At 37.6% G+C, this 22,709-nt stretch overlaps 1 protein-coding gene across 1 annotated transcript in view; it reads right to left on the bottom strand.

The window, feature by feature from the left end:
- LOC140240281 (uncharacterized) overlaps nucleotides 1-16,117 on the bottom strand; it is a 32,125-nt gene extending 16,008 nt beyond the window's left edge. The window contains exons 1-9 of the mRNA XM_072320065.1: nucleotides 16,113-16,117; nucleotides 15,576-15,710; nucleotides 10,384-10,523; nucleotides 8,790-8,837; nucleotides 7,189-7,335; nucleotides 6,379-6,564; nucleotides 4,347-4,469; nucleotides 1,919-2,023; nucleotides 580-672 (exon numbers count right to left, since the gene is read on the bottom strand). Coding sequence (XP_072176166.1) covers nucleotides 580-672; nucleotides 1,919-2,023; nucleotides 4,347-4,469; nucleotides 6,379-6,564; nucleotides 7,189-7,335; nucleotides 8,790-8,837; nucleotides 10,384-10,523; nucleotides 15,576-15,710; nucleotides 16,113-16,117 — 982 coding nt within the window. The remainder of the gene's footprint in view (nucleotides 1-579; nucleotides 673-1,918; nucleotides 2,024-4,346; nucleotides 4,470-6,378; nucleotides 6,565-7,188; nucleotides 7,336-8,789; nucleotides 8,838-10,383; nucleotides 10,524-15,575; nucleotides 15,711-16,112) is intronic.
- Nucleotides 16,118-22,709: the final 6,592 nt, after the last annotated feature.

Here is a 22,709-nt window from a genome sequence, read left to right as displayed (position 1 = left end):
TGATTAGATAACAGAGGAAATATATAGCAGTAACGTGGCGTGCTTCCAAGCATTGTTACTATAATTATGTCTGGACGATCCTACTTTATGTATTTTCTTCTTCACAAAACATTGATCATTTTCTGCGCTAGTGTTGATGCTTGCTCTCTTTTAACTGTTGACCTTCTTTGCAAAGATTACATAAGGAGATGATGTTTGACTCTCTGATTGAGTTCCATCGATATGATTTGAAAATGGAGAATGATATATCGACAGCAAATGACTCCGAGATAAAGCAAAAATATTAAACAGTAATGTATATATATATATTTCCAAGAAATAGCAATTTGTATTGCTTTTGCCGATTTCTTACCAGCATGTAGCATCATTTTTTCTTAATTGCCCCGTGTCATTCCTATGTGTATTGAATTGTATTGTTTATTGTACTGATATACTGCAATGTTTTGAGACGAATAGATAATAATAGTAATAATGATAATAATAATAATAATGAACAGTTAACATGGAAAAGATATTAAAGCTTGTCAGTCATATAAATGTTGACCGACTGATGAAAACTCAGTCAGAATGATTACCCACCACAGTCCTTTTCGTCGCTGAAATCGCCGCAGTCGTTCGTGGTGTCGCATACAAACACGCGATTCACCGTGTAGCCGACATCGCATTGGAAATCTGACGGATAAACGAGCGATTTACAATGATGAATAATAAACTGATACTGCTTTTAAAAGCACTTTTGCTACTTTTGCTACCACTACTAGTTCTACTTTAAAACAACAACAACAACAACAACAACAACAACAACAACTACTACTACTACTACTACTACTACTACTACTACAACTACTACTACTACTACTACTACTACTACTACTACTACTACTACTACTACAACTACTACTACTACTACTACTACTACTACTACTACTACTACAACAACAATAACAACAACAACTACTACTACTACTACTACTACTACTATTACTACTACTACTACTACTACTACTGTTGCTGCCACTACTTTTACTACAAATACTACTACCACAACTGCTATATCACTGCTGCTGCTTACTACAGCTAAAAATAACAACAACAACTACATCTACTATTACTACTGCATTACTACTATATCTGTCATTACTACTGCTGCTGCTACAAGACAACCAGCAGCTCCGTAAGAGTATTACGTCAAGCGTGGGAGGATAATAGGAAAAACAAAAAGAAAGTGTACAGGGAACTGCGAGACACGAAGTCCTAAGAATATTAACTGAAGTATAACATCCTCGAGAAACTGATAAGCACGATTCATTTCAGCTGTTAATCATGGCTGCTCTCCTTACGTCAAAACAAGTAACATTAGTTGAATTATGGGAACCTGTTATAGGGATGGTGTATCGTTTCGGTTCCGACAGGGCTTCAGGTTTCCAACGTTTGTTTTGTTTTGTTTTGTTTTTTTAAGAAAATGAGAAACATTTTTTAAAAATGAGAGAGCATACACTGTATATTATTTCACAAAGAAAAAAAAAAACACGTTATTTTATGAAAACTGGTTTTGACATACCTGACATATCCAACACAAAGCAATCCTAATAACAAGTAGGATCCACCTTTCATTAGAATCGCTTTGTTTTGCTTTGTTCTTGGATATCTCAGCCATTTCAAAAAACCTATTTTCATCAAATGAACTTTGAATTCCTCTTAAAATTGTAGCTATGCCATTTAACTTTTCTAAGAGCGGTTTCTACAGTATTAGTATCTTGACAAAGAAAAAAATAAAGGATGAACCCTCACCTTAACCAATGTTATATATCATCCCTTTAAAGTAATGTGCACAGTATATGGGCATTTCTGAAACTTCTAAGGAGCCGCGGCTTGAAGATATTATGGTCACATGCATGAAAACATAAGCCATCCTCACCGCAGTGATGCTCATCATCAGAGCAGTGGGTGACATCGTCGCAGACACGAATACGGTCGACACACCGGCCGTCGGAGCACTTGAAGAAGAATGGGTTCGAGCAGGCTGTGGGCGTGGACGTTGAGAAGGGATAGTTTATTAATAATCGATGTTCGTTTACGTCAATGAAAGGTAGTTTGTCAATTAGTTGCAATAAAATCGTAACTACTCCGTAACTGCTGCTATATAAGGGATCAGAACCATTACTAGTTAACAGGCGGAAGATTGGTAGTCCAGTGGATATGATGCCTGTCTAGCAATCATGAGGTCGTTGGTAATTCGAGTCCAACCCGAGTATGTACGCACATGATTTTTGTAATGGCTACTTCTAAAACAATAAGTAATCGGTGGTGTCCATTCATTTTGACATTCAGTTGCAATAAGGAAGCCGATTGTTTGCCGATGAACATGATAAATTCATTTGGCATAAGCATATTCATTTGTTTTGTCGAATACCCGTAATTTTCAATTTTGCCTCTAGTGGCGTATACCCCTTAACCCTTTTTGGCGTTCAAAAAGGGCACAAGTGCATGACCAAAGGACCCAAGTTTTACGTAAACGTTCTTTCAATACAACGTTGAAAACTCAGACATTTAATCGTCACAAGCCAGAATGTAGGAGTTACATTTCACAATAGTTAAAATTCATAACACATAGTTATTTAAGCAGCAGGGCCGAATTGCATGGGAATTACGCGGCCCGAGGCGTTGTACTTCTGCTGACACTTTTCGATGTGTATATTTATTTCATTATGTCAGCAGTAGTATTACGCCAAGAGTACCTGTGTATATGTCTAACATCTGGTCCTATATTGTGTATACAAATGATTATGTACTACTATTGTAACGAAGGAGAGAGACAGAATGAGAGAGAGAGAGCGAGAGAGAGAGAGAGATAGGGATAGGTAGGGGGAAGAAAAAGAGAGATTGAGACACACACATTATAATAATGTATATATGAAGAGTTTGTTTGCAAAAACCGATAAGTCCATATTTGCCAAATGGAGATATTTGCGATTAAAGGTCAAGAAAAATAAAGAGAATAATAAGAAAATTTTTGCTTCTTTTGACCATAACTTAAAAAAATATACCTGTATATGTAGTGACCAATATATCATTTAAAAGGTATTATTTTGTACTTCATGACAGAGATCGTACTTCAAAATCTTCAAAAATGGACTTATCGGTTTTTGCAAACAAACCCTTCATATATATATATAATATATATATAGATAGATAGATAGATAGATACAAGTTTGTATACGCATATATATGTATATATTTATAGAAAGATAGATATAGAGAGAGATAGACAAAGAGAGGGAAAGAGAACGACTGGAATGGAAATAAATCTCAACTGAACTAAAGAGAGAGAGGGAGGGGGGAACAGAGAGGGGGAGGGGTGGGTGTTCAACGTTTTATATGTCAATGATACAGCAGCGGCATACCCGTGCAACACATCAAAATCGTCTCCTTCAAACTAAATCCGCGGAGTCACTGAGATCAGCTGTGTCTGGTTAATTAGCTCAGAATCTTTCTTCATTACATGCCATTAAGATGCCATTAGGCTCTGATAGCTACAAGCGTCGCCAAGCTCAGCTGTTGGTTGAGGCTGACTTCGCTTTGGATTGATTTTACCCCTGGTGGAGGCAATTGCAAGGTCGGGTAGTCATGGTACTAGCTGGAGATCTATCAAAGACCAAAAATCTTTCGGAAAGGAGTACGGAAACGAAGTAAATGTTCAAGCCAGATGTGTCATGTGCACTTCATTCGAAACATGTTCTGCATATATAGACCAGGCTGGAACATGCATGCATTATGTACATGTCATTATAATATGAGTTCGTATGTATGCATGCTGACATATGTAACGTTAAAAGAGGTCGGAGTGGATAGCAAGCATAAGACTCGGGCTAATAATGATGTACATTGTATTTCACATTTTATATGTATCTTTAACCATTGTTGGTGCATTGATTTGTGCAACACTTAAAGGTTCTGTAAACTCAGAAGTCTAATCGGTCCTCATTCAGTAATATTTTACTGAAGTGGCCGTGACCAATTTTGCTTTGACATTCGTAGCTATTTTGTCATTTGTTTGTTATTTAAACTTAGGTTGTCTTTCTTTTCGCTGTGGTGAACATGAATGCTTCTACTGTATATCAATGCGACTTAGGGTAAAATGATAATTATAAAACTTAATTTGACGAATGACTTGCCACCATTCAGCGGTCTCAATGTATGTGTGTGTGTGTGTGTGTGTGTGTGTGTGAGAGAGAGAGAGAGAGCGCGCGCGCTCGCACTAGCATGTGTCTAATATGTGTGTCTTCATGACAATAAATAATACGACTGAAACAATATAATTAAAAAAAATAGAAATTCGAACTCACCACAGCCCACTTCGTCTTCTCCAGAAACACACTTGTAGCTACCATCACACTTGTCCTCCTCGCTATAGCACGCCCTCACGTACCTACAAGGCAATTCATCGCCGCTACATGTCATGGCTGCATCTACAGTAAGGATCAAAAGAAGCAAAGCATGACTAAACAGAGAAATCTCCTTGTAGAAAGATATTCCTACACTGGCGTTATTTAAGAACAGCGTTTCTTGTTAGATTAAACAATTCAGTTACCTTGGTCTAGTGTGATTCTGACGGACCAGTAACAACTCATGTTAGCACAACCATTGAAATGCGTTTGAACGTGTGTGTGCATTTCAAGATTCAAGATTCAAGATTCAACTTTATTTTCACTTCCATCACTTCCATCACTTCCATCCATGATCCATCCATCGGTGAGGGTGAACAGGACGTAACACAGCTAGTTTGGCAAAAGGATATAAGAACATCAAGACATGATAGCGAAATGAGCCAAAGATGTAAAGGCAGGCCTACCAAACGCAATGTAAAAACGATGATAATGAAAATAACATAACAATCAATAAAGGAAGTGAAGACTAGAAATTACAATTATGATTGATTATGGAATTATTTATCCCCTCATCTATTAACATGGATAGCTTAAATACAGACAATAATACATCCATTTTCATCAGCTTGAGAAAACTATTTAAGCTGGAATCCGATGAAAAGCAAAAGAAAAAATCAAGAAATATGAGACAATTCTAATACATACACTTTCATCAACTTTAGAAAACTATTTAAGCTGGAATCCGATGAAAATCAAAGAAAAAAAGCAAGAAATATGAGACAATTCTAATACTTCCAAAACATTTCTCGTTATGTAATCAAAGCAGTCTCACTGAAAAGCATGAATTTGCCTCTCTTAACAGCGATCTCACTTAAAACAAAGGCAAAAACATAAACTCTTTAAGTGTTCAGCTGTTTTTGCATCAAAACTCTTCATCATCAATAAGATGTGTGTAGGAGTATAAATATATTATAATCATAATATGTAATTAGATATATCTTTTTATGTATTAATTTCAAAGCAACATTATAGTAATTTAGGGTTACTTATTTGACATTTATTTGTGAATTTCATCTTACCTTTTTGATTTTTTTTTAACAATTTAGTCTGTGTAAAGTCTGCTTATTTGCTACCAAAATTGCTATCATATGGCTTTAACACAGAAAAAGAAACTTAATTATATATTGTTATTATGATACGTATATATAATATATATATATATATATATATATATATATATATATATATACATATATATATATATATATATACATATATATATATATATACATACATATATATACACGTCATTGATGATGAAGAGTTTGATGCAAAAACAGATGAATGACATTTATATAGCAACATTGCACCAATTATGGTAGCAAATGGAAAGACTTTACACAGACTCAATTCTCAAAAAGTTCAAAAAGTACAATTAAAATAACCAAAAAAAAAAATGATGTACACGATGTTTACCACTGGACTGAGGCTTTCGTGTGAAAGTAATTGTATAGGATACGACAAAGGAAACTGACTCCAGCGAAGCACAACATGGAAGATCATCTGTATCTGATGTGAATTTCCGATAAAAGTCATGCAGCTGACCACACAAAATAACGAAGATTGTGACAATCCTAATCTGCCAAAATTTAATCTCCATTTCAATTGACTTTTTTTTCCCCGTCAGTATAGGAATCTTGCCCAGTGACAGTGCTGCGATTCAACACTGAAAAATCGACACATCCTGACGTAATAGACTGTTTATGAGCATTCTCATTACACAAACTCCAGGAGTAGTACGACAGCACCATGAATTTACCATGGTTGGTCATTGAAACTTGTCGGCATATTTTTGTTCGCTTATTTATGTGTTGTTTATTCTATACAATATCATAGTGACAGGTTAATTTTCGAAAACTACATTCCAGTAAACAACATTTCATTATACATCAGTGCAAGTGGGGAGCACTAGTGGTGTAACTAAACCTACCGTCAACGTGAACGGCCGTTACTTTCGCAAGGAAGCCGCTTTCCGCAGTACCGTCGTCACTCAGAAGTTGGATCCACAATGCATTGCCCGATGACGTCATAATTGGTGGGAGATCGTATCCAGTGAAGGAGGCGATAAAGTCTCCCTCGGCTTCGGCGGAGCTACCAACGCGTACAGAGTCGTAGACTGTGCAGTGTTGAAAAGAAAATGGGATAATGTATATATGAACACCCGAATATAAGAAAGCTCCAGACAAAACCAAGAAAACCTATTTCTTTTAGAGAAAATTGAAAAACAAAAAGCTGCAGAGATAGCGAAAACATCCAGATGATTTTAAATTTGGTATGTTGTGTGTATACCAACTGGAATATAAAACCATCATTTCTATACTTTTACACTCATTTAATCAATGTATTTTGCAGTCTTTAGGTATTATGCTCGTTTGTAGAATTATAGTGCGTCCTATAATGACGCAAATTGAATTCCTCGCAGGTAAACGAAAATAAATATAGTTACAGACAATTAAGTGTTTAATGATTTTTCATTCCCTGTTGGTAACTTGTCCTTGTTAGTAGCTAATGTTAATCTACGTTGTTAACATTATACTCTTTTGTTTTCAAAAAGTTCTTCGAAAAAAAAATACAATGTTTAAAATCGACATGTTGACCTGGTTGCCTTTTATTCCATACTTCCTACCAAAGCCATATATGGCCTAGTTATATAGAAGCATCGAGGATGCACAGGAAATATCGTCTACTGCAAATTTACTCTGAAAACATTGTAGGAACCTCACAAGGTCAACGGACTTACAGTTTTCAGTTCGCAAGTCGAGGAACTCGATGGTAATGCGGTAATCGTCTGGAGCTGTGATCACCCAATACTGGGTGCTCGAGTCCGGGTAAGGATCGGGGTAGCCCGGGGAAGAGACCTCCTTCGATTCACCTGCTGTAAGCTGAACTTCAAATTGTTCATTTTAAATCAAAAGAATTAAAAAAATGAGTTTACGTGAGTGTGAGTAATTATTTCTCTATTCCAGATAACGGAAATGTAGTTTTATTTGTTTCATAGAAAACGGCCTGCAGTTGTAATTCTTTTACAATTTAAAAGGATACAGAGGGGATGAGACAGTTTTTATCATTTTGTGTGTAGCACACACAAAGACACAAACACACACACACTAATCAATAGACAACGAAATGATTTACGGAATGAAAGCTGTTTTAAGGTCGTTCAAGTTCTGTGGAATCAATCAAATGTTTTCCCTTTCCGCTTCAGAGATTTCCATTGACTAGACCAGTTCACCATAATATAATTTCTAAAAATCTTATGCATGAATATTTTAACAAAATTTGATATGTCGATCTAGAGGCTTGCTCGAGTCTGCCTGACATACATGTATGCATGCAAACGTCATTGCAACTGGTGAAATGTGTTGATACTGAATTAGATTCTGCACAAATAAAAGGAACGAGTTTATCTTAAAACATCATTATAAGTAAACTGTTGCCAGGTCAATGTACGAATAAAGATCTCAAATGATCCCCACGCAAGAAGAAATAAAGAATACAAAAAAAAAAAGAAAGAGTCCGTGAATTTTCTGACTTTGAATGTGCTTATTGTAAAACGGATTAAAAGTTCGAGTAAAGTATTGTGCAATGCCGAGGTCCTTTACAGCTATGCTTGTGTCATTTCCAATGCAAAGTATCTGTGTTCTTTATTAACTATACCATTGACGTTAAATTGCTTGGTACACACTTCCTTGGTTGATTTGATATGTTCTTACACTCATTTGTCAAAAACCCGAGCAAGTTCTGCAAGCTGCAAAAAGCTTGAATTATCCTTCAAATTTCGACCAGGGTCACGATCGATAAAACGCATTGTCGGACCTATCCTTACCAGTAAAAGTACCCCCACCCCCAACACACACACACACACACACACACACACACACACACACACACACACACATCAAGTGCGACATAGCATCAACAAACTACGGAAGGATCATACAAAACGGGTCGTCTTCATTCTCTAAACTAAGGAGATACAATTGGTGCACGTCACGAGACCAACACCCACGAGTCATAGAGCTCACGAGTCATACAGCCCAGGAGTTATAACAGCTCAGGAGTCATGCAGCCCATGAGTTCGACACTATTAAAAAGCGAACAAGGCCCACGAGACCGACACATTAAGCCCCGTGTTGTATCTGTCGAACTCGTGGGCTGTTTTTACCTAGTGTCAAACTCATGGGCTTTATTTGCCTAGTGTCGAACTCGTGGGCTGTATGACTCATGGACCTCTTTTCAGTGTCGAACTCGTGGGCTGTGTGACTCGTGGGTGTCGGTCTCGTGGGATGACCCTGGTACGATGTACCACACATACCTCCTCGGCAAAACAAAATGACTCACTTGTTCCGGTATCCTGTATGTTCCCTGGTTCTTCTTTTGTCCTTGGTCCTTTGCAGTATTGAAATAATGAGACAAAAAAGAGATGGGAAAAATAACACATTGCATGATATGGCGTTCACCATTTTACATGAAAATTTATGCCCATATTTTGTTTATTTTTTTGTTTAAAGTTTCTCTCCCCCATACTCCTTTTTTTTTCAACTTCTCATTCCTATTCTGGCCACTTTGATATCATTCCTTTCTTTTTCTGTTACTATTATTCAAGGTGTTTCAATTTCACACAAGTTGGCTTACTTTCCACAGAAAAGGTCAGAATAATGAATATACTCAATGGTACTTGTCACGTTTATCAATATAACCACATAAAATAAGATATTTTGTTGTTTGTTTTCATCTTACTTTCATCAACAGATAATAGCTCAAAAAACAATAGAAAAACATTCCTTCTGTTCATTGTCATTATTATTATTATCATTATTACGACTACGACGACGACTACTACTACTATTACTTAGTAATAGTAGTAGTAGTAGTAGTAGTAGTAGTCTACTACTACTACTACTATTACTACTACTACTACTACTACTACTACTACTATCATCATGATCATTATCATTATCGTTATTAATCATTATTATACATAAAATACATTTTTGTCCGTTTCTTCGGGGGGGGGGGGGGGTGTCATTTCAGAGTCTCCATATTTTTTTTTTTTTTTTTGAAATGCCATGTGACGTATGTTCGGTACAGACCTGAATGAATTGATGATGATGATGATGATGATCCATAGCATTTGTATAGCGCCATGTGAACATACAAACATTCAAAGGCGCAGACTCCTCCAAGAGAGTGAGCAATTGAGTATATGAATATAAGAACGACCCAAGTCCATGGAAGACCATTTCGAGTAAACTAAAAAAAACTTCATATCTTTTTTGTTTGTCCAATAATATTCTATTTAACTGTGATGGGATGGCAACATTGTACATACAAATTAGAACATATATTATTATGACAATTAATATTAACATTAATCGTGGAGAGGCCATTTTGTGTGATGGACTTGGGTCGTTCTTTGATTCATATGGACTTGGGTCGTTCTTTGATTCATATACATGATATTCTGCTATAGAGATGAGAGAAGGACAAGAGAGGGCGCTATAATATGAATGTAAGAATGACCCAAGTCCTTCATTCTTACATTCATATAAGATTTAACTCATTTATTTCAGGCACTTCCGGGGGTAATTAGGATTTATCATTTGTACACAAGATGAGTCCATGCATAAGCTACAATTTCCCATGTCAAACTGAATTTGGCCAAAAATTGGACTTGGGTCGTTCTTATATTCATATACTCAATTGAATGCCTGGTGAGAGGAGTTTGGTCATGTACTTCGTTCACTTAATAATAACAAGATGCAATTCGATATTTTGGGTTTTTTCTTCTTTCGTTTCACTCTTGGATTTATTCTTGTCTGTGTGATTTCAATACACAGCTGTACAAAGCTGTATGATTAAATAACTAACAGTTGCAACTCTGCATGAAACCGTAGCGCTGGTCATGTCAGGGGAGAAGCCGATGAAAACTCACCGAGAGCGATCCCGAGCGCGACGCTGACGATGACCAGGGAAAGGAAGATAAGGATTGCAAGCACCAGACATATCTTGGGGGTCTTCCTCGAAGACTTCCTCGGAGTCTCCTCCTGGAACTGCTCCCTCTCATCCCCAGAGCTGTACAAGAAGGAGGTAAAACAGGATTATCTCACGAGACCATAGGCGGTGAGTTGGCTCAGTCGGTAGCGCGTCTGCCTCACGATCCTAAGGGCCCGGGATCGAACCCGAGTCTGGCCTAATCATTTGTGTGTGTGTGTGTGTGTGTGTGTGTGTGTATGTGTAATCATACCGTCCCCTCTAGCAAAAGGTAAAACACTCTGTCCCTCGGGTAGGATATAAAATGGAGGTCCCGTGTAAGAGAGAGTCAGAACTCATGCACGTAAAAGATCCCGCTTCATTCATTCATCGCAAAGAGCAGGGTGTTTAACCCGGTGAAGTGGTCCCACCTCACATCTAACTGGACCCAATGGAAGACAAGCTTAACGTAGCTGATTATGGGCTATCCAGCCATCTTCTCAGATGGAAATGAACAAACAAACAAACAAACAAACAAACAAACAAACAAAAAGACCGATACCCAAGAGTCACACAGCCAGTTTGACATTGAAAAAAGATCCATGAGTCATGCAGTCCCTAACAAGAGTCATTCAGCCCATGAGTTCGACACTAGGTAAAAACAGCCCACGAGTTCAACATTACAACATGGGCCTAATGTGTCGGTTTCGTGGGCCTTGTTTACTTAGTGTCGAACTCATGGGCTGTATGACTCAAGGGCTGTATGACTTTGTTTGTGTACGACTCATGGGTGTCGGGTGACGTGAACCCGGTAGTGTGTAGTTCTTGATCTAATGCCACGCAAATCTACACTGAGGAAATTTTTTTTTCTGTGAGTTTTCCATAACTGCTGTAAATAATAAAGGTAGATCACATGATAATGTAATAGTTGTCTTTTTGAAAGAAATAATCATTCTTTAACACGTTCTTTTGCCTAATGAGTGGAACATACCTGAAATGAATATAAAACCAATGTAAGAATATCCGTCTAATGCATGCTTTTTGATTCTGTTTAGCTAATTGCGTTACACAATTTCTGAACTATCTTAATAGAATGTATTTGCATGTGAATATACACACATGCACACACACACATACATATACATATTGTCGCATGTATATATATCTCCATTTACATAAACACTATGGCCCGAATTCACGAAGGTGGTACAAACAAAACCATGGTCTAAACCATGGACAAAAACCATGGAGCGCCAAGTGTAAAACAGAATATTTCGTTACGACATTGGTCATTTCGTCGACAAAATGACTGTTTCGTTAACAAAATTATCATTTTGTGGACGAAATGTTCATTTAGTTACAAAATGTTGTCATTTCTTTACAAAATAATCATTTCATCGACGAAATGACTGATTTCGTAGCGAAATATCGCATGCGACACTTGGCATTCCATGGTTTTTGTCCATGGTTTAAACCATGGTTTCATTTGTACCACCTTCGTGAATTCGGGCCTATGAGTTTTTTTCTGATTTTTTTTTTCAACAGAGATGTCGACATTTTTGTTTAAAATGTAGATCAGCAGATGTGATCTTGAAAAAAATATTCATATTTAGACAGAAAAGACAAATTGAAGAAAACTCACACCCTATATCATCACCTCTCTGCTTCATAATCTCTGGCTGTTATTAAACACTAATTTTGCTTGATTCTACTGTAACAACTATCACATAAAGAATTAATACTCCTGAAAGAAAAGAGAGTATCAAAATGCTGATAATTTCAATCGTCCAGGAACATAATATGCTTTTCAACCTTTTGGCTATTAATTTCTTTGTTTTGTTTCGTGATGCATTGTCATGAATAGATAAATACATGTACACGCATAGGGCCTATATATTTCAATGTAGACTTATACATTAAATCAATGCTATCAAGCTATAGTCTCTTTTTTTCACATTTTCCATTGTAATTGTCATCATTAGCAACATTATCATGATTAGCAGTATCACGTTTTCAAACGCGTGTGTGTGTGTAGGTGTATCGCTCGCGTAAGTGTAAATTGATCCTTTCGGCATTTTTGCTTGTTTGCTTTGTTTAAATTGTGTGGGTGACATCACGAGAAAAATGTATATTATGGAAGCCTATTGAAACCAACGGCTACTTATCACAAAAACAGAATTCCGAGAAAGAGGCTCTTCGAAATCAATTTAGAGACACAAAATATATCATAAATCATCATGATTCTTTTCAAGTCGTGAAGTGTTGGCTTATCATTTTTTGTTGAATGTCTCATTCTACTTATACAAAGCTGATTATTTATCTTGGGATCGATTCGATGCGACACACAGCATCTATGGACCACACTCAACGTTTTTGTTAACACTTTATCTGTACTTGAAATTGAGTTATCAAACACGATTTGATATTATATTGGCACCTTTAGGAAATTGTGTAATCTTCACAGTTGTCTTGTTTTTCAGTAGGAGAGGCACTCAGACAGCAGTCTTAATCATTAGAATTGTACTGAGGTAAAAGCAACAGATTCTCTGTTGAAATTAGAAAAAAAAAAAACCTTCAATTGCTTAAAGATGGTACAGTTTTGGTTGAGATAGAGAGATTCAGATCTTAACTTGCTTTAAGTTAATTAGAAACCACTTATAGAATATCAAAGGGCATACAATTCTAGGAGGAACTCGAAGTTTATATGATGAAAATCGGTTTGGAAATGGCTAAGTTATGAAAAAAAAACCCCAAGTAAAATGTAGTGGTCTGTAACAGATGGGTCCTATTGTTTATTAGGACCACTTGTTGTTTTTTTTTCTCAGCAATTTCAACACCACTTTCCATCAAATTAACTTAAAATTCCACTAAGAATGGTATACTCTTTAATATTTCATAAAAGGGCTTCTCATGCTCCCGCAAGAAAAAAGTTGGAAACCTGAAGTCCCATCTCATTCAAAACTATACCCTCCCTTCAAAACATGAGCAAACAATTATATCGGAATAGTGATTAAACAAGGGGCACACAAACACGTACACACACACACACACATCCCGGATATATGATTTCATTGCAGCTTAATGTCTTAAGGACAAAAAAAAAAGAAAAGATTCTTTTTAACAAATCGCTAGTATAAAATATTATTGAACAAAAAAAGGTAGCAATCGTAATGACCAAGATTCTTTTTAACAAATCGCTAGTATGAAATACTATTAAACAATTTAGCTGTGCAGTATTTTAATTTAGCAGAGATTTTATCATTTTGTTCTCATTGAAAAACAGTTCAGTGGAAGGAAGGTGTGATTTAAGGCAGGTTTCTTAAGTAGATATTGGATGATCTTGGGTATTTTTTTTTTTATTTAATCTCCTGTATTTAAATGTGATATCTTTATTTTGCCTGTGTTGATAAATGTGTTCATTTGTATAATTTTGTTCTTTGTATATGTGTATATTTAATTCAATTCAATTCAATTCAAATAAAATGTCATTTCCAATTACACATTTTTGTTGTCGATACAAGTTCAAGGAAAACAAAATCTACAATGTATTACAACAATATCTGTACATGTACACAATGATGGCATGAAATTGATTGTTTTCAAAATAATTTTGTTATTGGAAAAGGGAAGCCCAGGTACAAGACAGACAAGCTTGGAGTATGTACGGGAATGCACTGCATGAGGGCTCACATGCGTATAAAGGGCGATAGTAAACTAATAATGACTTTTGTCAGCCGTCGCCCATGTGTTGCGTCCCTGTTCATATCAAATAAAAAATAATGAAATAAAAAAATAATAATAAAAGTTCGTTATTTAGAAAGTTCGTTATTCCGGAGACTTGTTGTTCCAAAGCTAGGTTCGTAATTACGCAAATTTAATGATATTCGTTATTCCCACTAATTGTTGATCCGAAAAAAAAAGGGGGAAAATGGATGTTCGTAATTCTTGAGGTTCGTTAGCACGCACTTTTCCCTCATTCACTTCGGATTGGCCAACCTTCGGAATAACAAACCTTTAATTAATTTTCAACTTCAATGAACCGTATTTCAAATACGAAAATGAGTCATTTTCAAGTTAGCAAATGTCTACTTTCTACAATATATACAGAGACTTTGTGTGTTTTGGAATGACGTCCCTTATGGATTGAAAAAAAAAAAATGTCGGATTAACCAACACGTAGCACAAATACGACCGTTGAAAGCACTTGTCAACTTTGAATAGCGTTAAGAGACAGAGAAAAACCAAACAATATGTTTTCCGCAAGGAAACGCTTTCGCGAATACATGTCATTATGATAGGACCTAGATATTCTCAAATGGGAAGTCAATGTACACATCTGAAATATCAATCAGTAACAGGGATCATTCGGTGCAAAGTTCGAGGCGGAATAGGCCAGACAAGAGCAAGACGGAGAAGGACACTGGTATCGCTGGTATGCCAGTCATTTCAGACGCAAACCACTCCTTAACTGTTGAACTTATTTTCACTGGGATATTAGACATGTAAGATACAGTACCAGAGAAATTTGCTTTGGTATACAAGTGGAATCAGAAGCAAGCCACACAAAAACACAAATCCTATAAGAGGAAATGAATACAGAGTGTTAATACTATGCGGAGTGCATATATGAACATTGGAAGAGCCTGTTCAGTTTTAATTAGTCCGACACCTTGGTGTAATCATCAATTGATATAGAATCGACATTACCATAAATAAAAGATAAGTGGTTGGAAGACTAGCGTTTAAAAACCCCAATTTACATGGACATGTATGTTGCACGTTCCAGCAACATGGCTACCACATTACCATGAGACGAAACATTCGAAACAGATATGGTATCATCTTAAATATCAATGAAAACGTTTTGTGGTGGGGTTTCTGGGCCTATAAACGACATCGATGCTAAGAAAGCAAGATACGATGACCAGAGGCCATGAAAGAGGCTAATATTCCTACCTGTTCGTGGTGGTCATATTTAAAGAAACAAGCACTTTGGTCCTCGCATGAAGTATTCCAGGTGCGCGCTTGTAGGGCCTATAGCTCAAACCACTGTTCCCACGGATTCTCCTGTACGACGGACTTGAATTAACCTGACAGCGTCAACAACGTCAAGGCCTAATGTATTACAAGCAATAGACGTAAAGTGAAACAGACTAGTTGTCTAGTTGTGACGCCTGACCGGGAGTAATGAGTGATCTCGTTCGGGGTTCTCGGGTCACTACCACCAGGAGGCCCGGGGTAAAGTGGGTCTGGCGGAAAGGTTGTCTGATACGCACACCATCCGTGCTCCTGGTGTAAAAGAGAAACACGTGTGGTAGAGCAACACCAAGCGCTGCTACTGATACCTGGAGGTGAACTTGATTTACTAATACCTTGTTTCACGATCTTGCCTATACCAATGGTAATGAAAGGGCAAAGGCTGTATCTACATACAGACACACACACACACACACACACATACACACACACACACACACACGCACGCACACACATACACATACACACACACACACACACACACGCACACACATTTTGGTGGGCTGCTGCGAAGGTCAATACAATATCGTTCACACTTTAAAGTTGTACATGTTGTATGTACGTTCTCAAATATCCCTTTTCTTTAGGCGAGGGATGTTAGCTGGCAGATTTGACCACTGGAACTCAATCGATATAAACTCCCATTTTACTCACTCCATTAAGCCTTATCAGCAGATGTCCAATCTGCTGAATTCAATTACATGCAGGAGGAGAATGTTCTTTAAAGGTCTCGTTAGCAAAAAAAAAAGAAAAGATTTTTGTCTTGAAAGTTAACTCGTATTATACCTCTAATAACACGTAACAAATTGGAAAAAGAGCATTTGACAGAAAAGCCTTAAGAGGAAGGGGGGGGGGGGTAGAGAGAAAAATAACTACAACGGCCACGAAATCACATATCATGCTGAACAAGAAACCAAAACACACACATTCACTAACACACACATAAAAAAGTCAAATTCACATTTGAAAAAAAAAATACTGTTGGCTGCTGTGACCGTATAATTTTTGTGTATTAGTAGGAGCGTTGCATGTGTATTCTTATTCTAGTTCACCCGCGCATTTAAAAGTATTTACTTTTGTTTTTTTTAATTATTATTCATTTTATTATTTTTCTTTTTTTACAGATGAAAGAAAAACCCAGCTTTAGTGCTTTAGAATAGTTCTAACTGAGTTAGGGATAGGCACAACCAACGTAAAAGTTTGAATCAGTACAATCAATGTTAAGTATTGTTAAATATACAAAATGTGAACAATATTCCGGGACTAAACCGTCTGCAGTTATGGTTTTAATATTGAGAAAAACAGTGATTTGTCCTTATATTTCAGGATTTATTGCGTAATATTTATAAAATAATATAATGGTAGGGTGTTTTGTGATACAACTGACCTATACTTAATAATCAATATGCATCAAATGTGATTTCTTGAACATTTTTCAAATCATTGCTCCCAACGGTAAACAGTACCTTTGCATATTCACCTTCTGCCTATCTCTCTCCTCGGCTGTCTCCCATCTCTCCCTTTCTTTCATTTTCCTCTTTTTTTGTCTCTGTCTCTATATGTCTCTCTGTGTTCATCTGCGAAAAAGACTGCACTCTGCTCAGCAATATTTCCCCTGTGTATGCCTCATTGAGTGAAGTATTGCAGATATCGACAACATAACCAAGTTCTATAAAATCGCAATCACCAAGTTTAATTTTCGCGCGGATGATAAATCCTACAGAGACTGCGTATCTGTAACTTTAACGATCCCCAGCATGACCCTGTGTGAAATCGAATATTGCACACTTGGGTTATTTCCCGTGTCAACGATGAAGAGTAGTGCACTTAAATAGCGCCATCTATTACAATAGTCCGCTTGCTTAACAAGTTCACCAGTGTAAAATCTATGCATGCCTTCTTCTTTTGTTCTGCGGCTAAGGGCCTCCTGCTGGTGTTCTGCGTGGACCTCTGCTGGCAATCCCCGGACTCACCCGGAAAAAAAAAAGTTTTGGTCATGCTCAAAACTTGGCTGCGGGTAAATCGATCTTGCGTGCGCACCTCCGGCAACTACGGGCGACATACGCACTAGGTACTGTCAGGTGCGGACGAACTACTGGGAGGTCCGGGTAGCACTTTTTTCCCCGCAAGTCAACCCGCAAGGTTTCCCCATACACCGTGCGACAAGGCCTTGAGCATGCTCAAAACTCGTTCCGGGTGAGTCGCGGGGCTTTGCCCCCATATGTACACGCAGAACACAAGTAAGAGGCCCTTAGCGGCAGCACCCCGCAGGCAACTCCCGAGCAGGTACTTCGCAGCTGTAACTCAGGTACTTCGAGGTCCCGTATGTCGCTCGTAGGTGAAAATGGATCGGTTTCAAAACTCTCACGCAGCGCACACGGAATACACGCAAGTAGCAGGTAAATAGCACGCGTCTAGCAGTAAGACGCAAGTATGGAACTCGCCAACATCCTTGTCTGCCCGCAGAAAATTCTCCTGCGTGCTGGAAAATCCATACTGGCAACAAGCCCGCGTAGCTTACCCAGAAAGTTGTGACAGGTGTTTTGAGCATGACCAAAACTTTTTTTTTTTTTTTTTCCGGGTGAGTCGCGGTGATTGCCCGCAGATGTACACACAGAACACAAGTACAGTTGTAGGAGGCCCTTAGCGGCAGCACCCCGCAGGCAACTCCCGAGCAGGTACTTCGCAGCTGTACTAACTCAGGTACTTCGAGGTCCCGTATGTCGCTCGTAGGTGAAAATGGATCGGTTTCAAAACTCTCACGCTGCTCACATGGAATACACGCAAGTAGCGGGTAAATAGCACGCGTCTAGCTGTAAGACGCAAGTACGGAACTCGCCAACATCCTTGTCTGCCCGCAGAAAATTCTCCTGCGTGCTGGAAAATCCCTATTCGCAACAAGCTCGCGTAGCTTACCCAGAAAGGTGTGACAGGTGTTTTGAGCATGACCAAAACTTTTTTTTTTTTCCGGGTGAGTCGCGGTGATTGCCCGCAGAGGTCCACGCAGAACACCAGTAGGAGGCCCTTAGCGGCAGCACCTCGCAGGCAACTCCCAAGCAGGTACTTCGCAGTCCTCGTATGCGGCCAAGATAATGACATTCTGAGGGACTTCTGCCATTCTTTCAGAGGGATTCCTTCACCGAGTTGTCAGCACTCACTCGCCACCCATACGCCTGACACGCAGGTCAAACGAAAGTAGAACGTAAGTAGCACGGGCCCAGTAGTTTAAGATGCATGCGAAACTTGCCCAAATCCTTATCCGCCTTTCCAAAAAATTGTCCGGCGTGCCGGAAAATCCCCACGCGCAACAAGCCCGCCTAGCTTGCCGGGAAAGGTGTGACAGGGCCTAAACTCGGCTGCAGGTGAATACGACTTGGTAACAACAGGTGAGATACGTGCTAGGTACTGTCATGTGCGGGTCATGTGCGGGGACTTCCGGGTAGTAAAAAATGTTCTTCGCAAGTCGCACCCAAGGCTTGCCCGGAAAGGTGTGGTGACACGGCCTTTAATAAGAGTGTATCACTTGATATCGCGCACTTCTGCTACATTATATCGCCCAACAATCATTCACCCTTTGTGTGTCATATTGATTTAAGGTATGTATGTGAAATGTGTACACATTTGGCTCACTGGCAAAGAACTACGGGTTACCATCTTATATCAAGTTCGTTAGTTTGTTTTCGTTAATTAAAGTGTTACACTTTGTTATTCTGTTGCATGACCCCCTCTATAGAATAACAGTGTATAAACCACTGATGGGGCTTCCCTGGGTAGAGAAAACCGAATAAATGAATAAATGAATAAATAAATAAGTAAATAAATAAATTAATTAATTAATAAATTAATTAATCGATTAATTCATTACTAAAATTCAATTAACTAAAAGGAAGCAATGTCCGCCGTAAGATTCAGTTATTAGACTTTTATCAATGAAACACAATGTGACAACAATGTATGCGGGTTGGTCAATTGTGCGACATTGGAAATTCCATTGAAGGATTTTAATCAACTTAAGTACAAAGGGAAAAGACAGCAGTTAGCAACACGTCTCACGTACTTCACCAAAAAAAAAAAAAAAAAAAGACTAGACAACTCAAGCACACACACACAAACACAAAAGGGTGTCTTTTAAGTATTTTGAGAGCACATAAAGTTAAAGTAAGGAGATAGCTTCTTTTATTCATCAACAAGTTCCACAAAAATGTTTTTTTTTTCTTTGAATTGCAAGGATAAATACGTTAAGAAACAGTTACCTAACGGAGGTATGAACTTTGATAATTTCCAAAGCATCAATGACAACTGTAATTATTTCGTTTAATATTGAAAATGATATAAATGATATAAGATAACAAAATAATAAATAATAAATAAAAATATTGTGGGCTGTTCAGCAGGAGTTGTCAAGATCAGTCAAGGATTTTAATCAGCTATTAGAAAGGAAATGATAGTAGTTAACAATGGATCCGACTTGACAAAGACAACACTATACAAATCACATTCACGTAAAAGTGGCTTACGAGTACGTTTTCTACAAAGTTCAAGTGGCAAGTTGTCTGGCTCTATTCATTAACGAGGTTCGCGAGATAGATTCTTTCAAATTTGCTAAGAATTTTTTTTTTTTTTTTAAGTTACCCAACGGGGTGTGCAGTTTGATATTAAATGTAACAATTAGAAGAGTCTTGACATCAATGAATCAAAATTAATTCAATTATACTGAGTTGTATAAATATGTTATGTATAATTATAATTGATATGAACCATCATAGTACCGAAAACAACGGACCATGTCAGTTGTTGTTGTTTCTCCCTTTTTCATATTATGAAGCTTGAGTGCTACAATATTAATTGATTGATTGATTGATTTTATTTGCATAAAATAAAATATGTACATTACTTCTTATTGAATAATACAAAGATATTATCACAAAAGTACAAGAAACTGCGGCTGGATGGTCCTACTCAGCTCCGCCCTCATCATGCTCATGGTGGAGCCGTTCTACCGAGGGGTCCAGAAGAAAACACACTCGGTATATCTGAAATCAACATACAAATTTGTATCAACAAAAACTACACTACACAAAATTAAAATAAATCCACTACTACACTTTAGTCATATAAACACTATTACCATGAGGCAATAATAATGATTTAACAACTATATACATCTACGCTTCAAACAGAAAAAAAAAAAATCTTCGTCGTTAGTTGGCATTCACTCCCACTTAAAAAGGTATTAAAGGTGTCAAAGATTGCAAGTGACGAGAAATGGAAATATCATATTTTTTTTTCTTTTCCCTTGTCATCCATGCAGTTTGTAATCAGTTTTAGAAGATTTTATTGCTTCAATGATTATTAATCATTGATTAGCTATTCTTCATTTCGGCCATAGCTAACGGAACTGATCCATTCTGAATATACGCTTTGCAACATTATCCATAAGCCATAGATAGTGCAAGGCGGTTTGCATTCACATAAGTTAAGCAACACCTGTGTAGGTATGACTAGTGAAAGAGGAAACAACACCCCCTAAGAAAAACAAAACAGAACAGACAGACAACTGAAACCGCCCTCATGGTCTTGTGCAATGACACAAATAATCATGATCATAAATCTTATTTCAAAAACTCAACTCGTATGTTTTAGATAGGATACTAGGAATGGCAAAGATATTATGTATAAGGGGGTGTAGTTGTTTGTTTCCTCAATCGAACACGTTAATAATTAGCACAAAAGAAAAAAAAACAATTACTTGGACTAAAATCTTGTTTATCATTTCCCACATCTGAAAGGTAATTTGGAAAATTTGAGTTCAATCTTTTGTGGGCAAATATGATTCATACATGTCCTATTAAAAAATGCCAAGAAAAAAATATAATTCGGAGGGACCCTCACATGAATGTTTCCCCCCCCCCCATCGTCTCTTTCACATACTAAGTTTTTCATTTTCATTTCATTTATTAGGTTTCCACACAAATCATGCAGTGTTGTGTTTAAAAACATGTATGAATGGCAATGTAAAATAACACATAAATTGTAAGTTATAAGTTCAGTATATACAGTGACATTTACATAACATATGAATAAGTTCTTCTGTGTTATGATTTATTCTTTTTGTCATATCTGTCTTCATATTATTTTGTATCCGCTTTTCTCTGCGCCATAAGCATTTACTCATGGTGAATATCGGCGCGTAGCGTGTTCATATATCTTTATATAAAATAGCATACATACTTATGATACAGGCCGGCAGTGCATGACAAAAGTTATAGTGCACGTAAAGTATAACGATTGCAAACGATAACCCACTATCGATGTGACTATCGGTTTTTGCTCCCTCACTTTAATCATCGAGTACTTGAATCCCGCATCCTATCGACGCGATTGCGCTACAACCGCGATATGCTTTGCTCGATATTATCGTTATTCTCGATTCTCGCTGGCTATGCCAGCAACTTATCTGTGTGGGACTAGACTTTCAGCGGTAGATTTAAACATGGAAGCTGAAAACAACAGCAGGTTCGCTACTTTTACAGAGACTGATCAATTGATAAGGACACAAAGAAAACAAAGGATGTCATCAAATACGCCCTACGAATTTAAGACTCCTACTGTTCTGAAAAAGGAATCAATCCGACGGATATTAAGCAAGTCAACCCGAGATTTGGGCTGCTTTCACCGTACATTCTACGCGGAAGTGCCCCGTAGATGGGCAGCGTACGTACGGTATACGTTAAGCGCTCTTTGATCACGCTACGCTATGAACTTCTACAACACGCTCTCGGCATCCATATTTTCATCAACGATGACTACAATGCCTGGCACGAACCTTGTTTTTAAATCCAGTAGATCCCTAATCCTACAATACATCATCTAGTCCTGGTCCTGGACCCAGCGCAGTGCAGTAAGTAGGGCGTCACCCTAACGTGTTACATACGAATAGACCTATTCGGTCTAACGTTAGTCAATTAACGTTAGTGTTAACTAGCTCTGTCACTCGTAGATCTAACGTTGGTCCTAACCTATCGTACTGTTACTTGCACTGTTAGATCTATAGATCTAGATATAGACCCTAGACTCGATAGTTGAATTTGGATTTTCAGGATTTTGTCTACACAGGTCCCAGGTTCAAAGAAACTGGTATTGTATAGACACATCATGCACGTGTAATGTTAGAATCTAAAGTGATCTAGGGCTTTCGTATGGTTCGCCTGGGTATGTACTGTATGCTATTTTATATAACACATAGTGCAT

The sequence above is a fragment of the Diadema setosum genome, chromosome 16 (assembly GCF_964275005.1).
Source record: "Diadema setosum chromosome 16, eeDiaSeto1, whole genome shotgun sequence".
Classification (NCBI taxonomy): Eukaryota; Metazoa; Echinodermata; class Echinoidea; order Diadematoida; family Diadematidae; genus Diadema; species Diadema setosum.
This window is presented reverse-complemented; position numbering and strand designations above follow the sequence as displayed.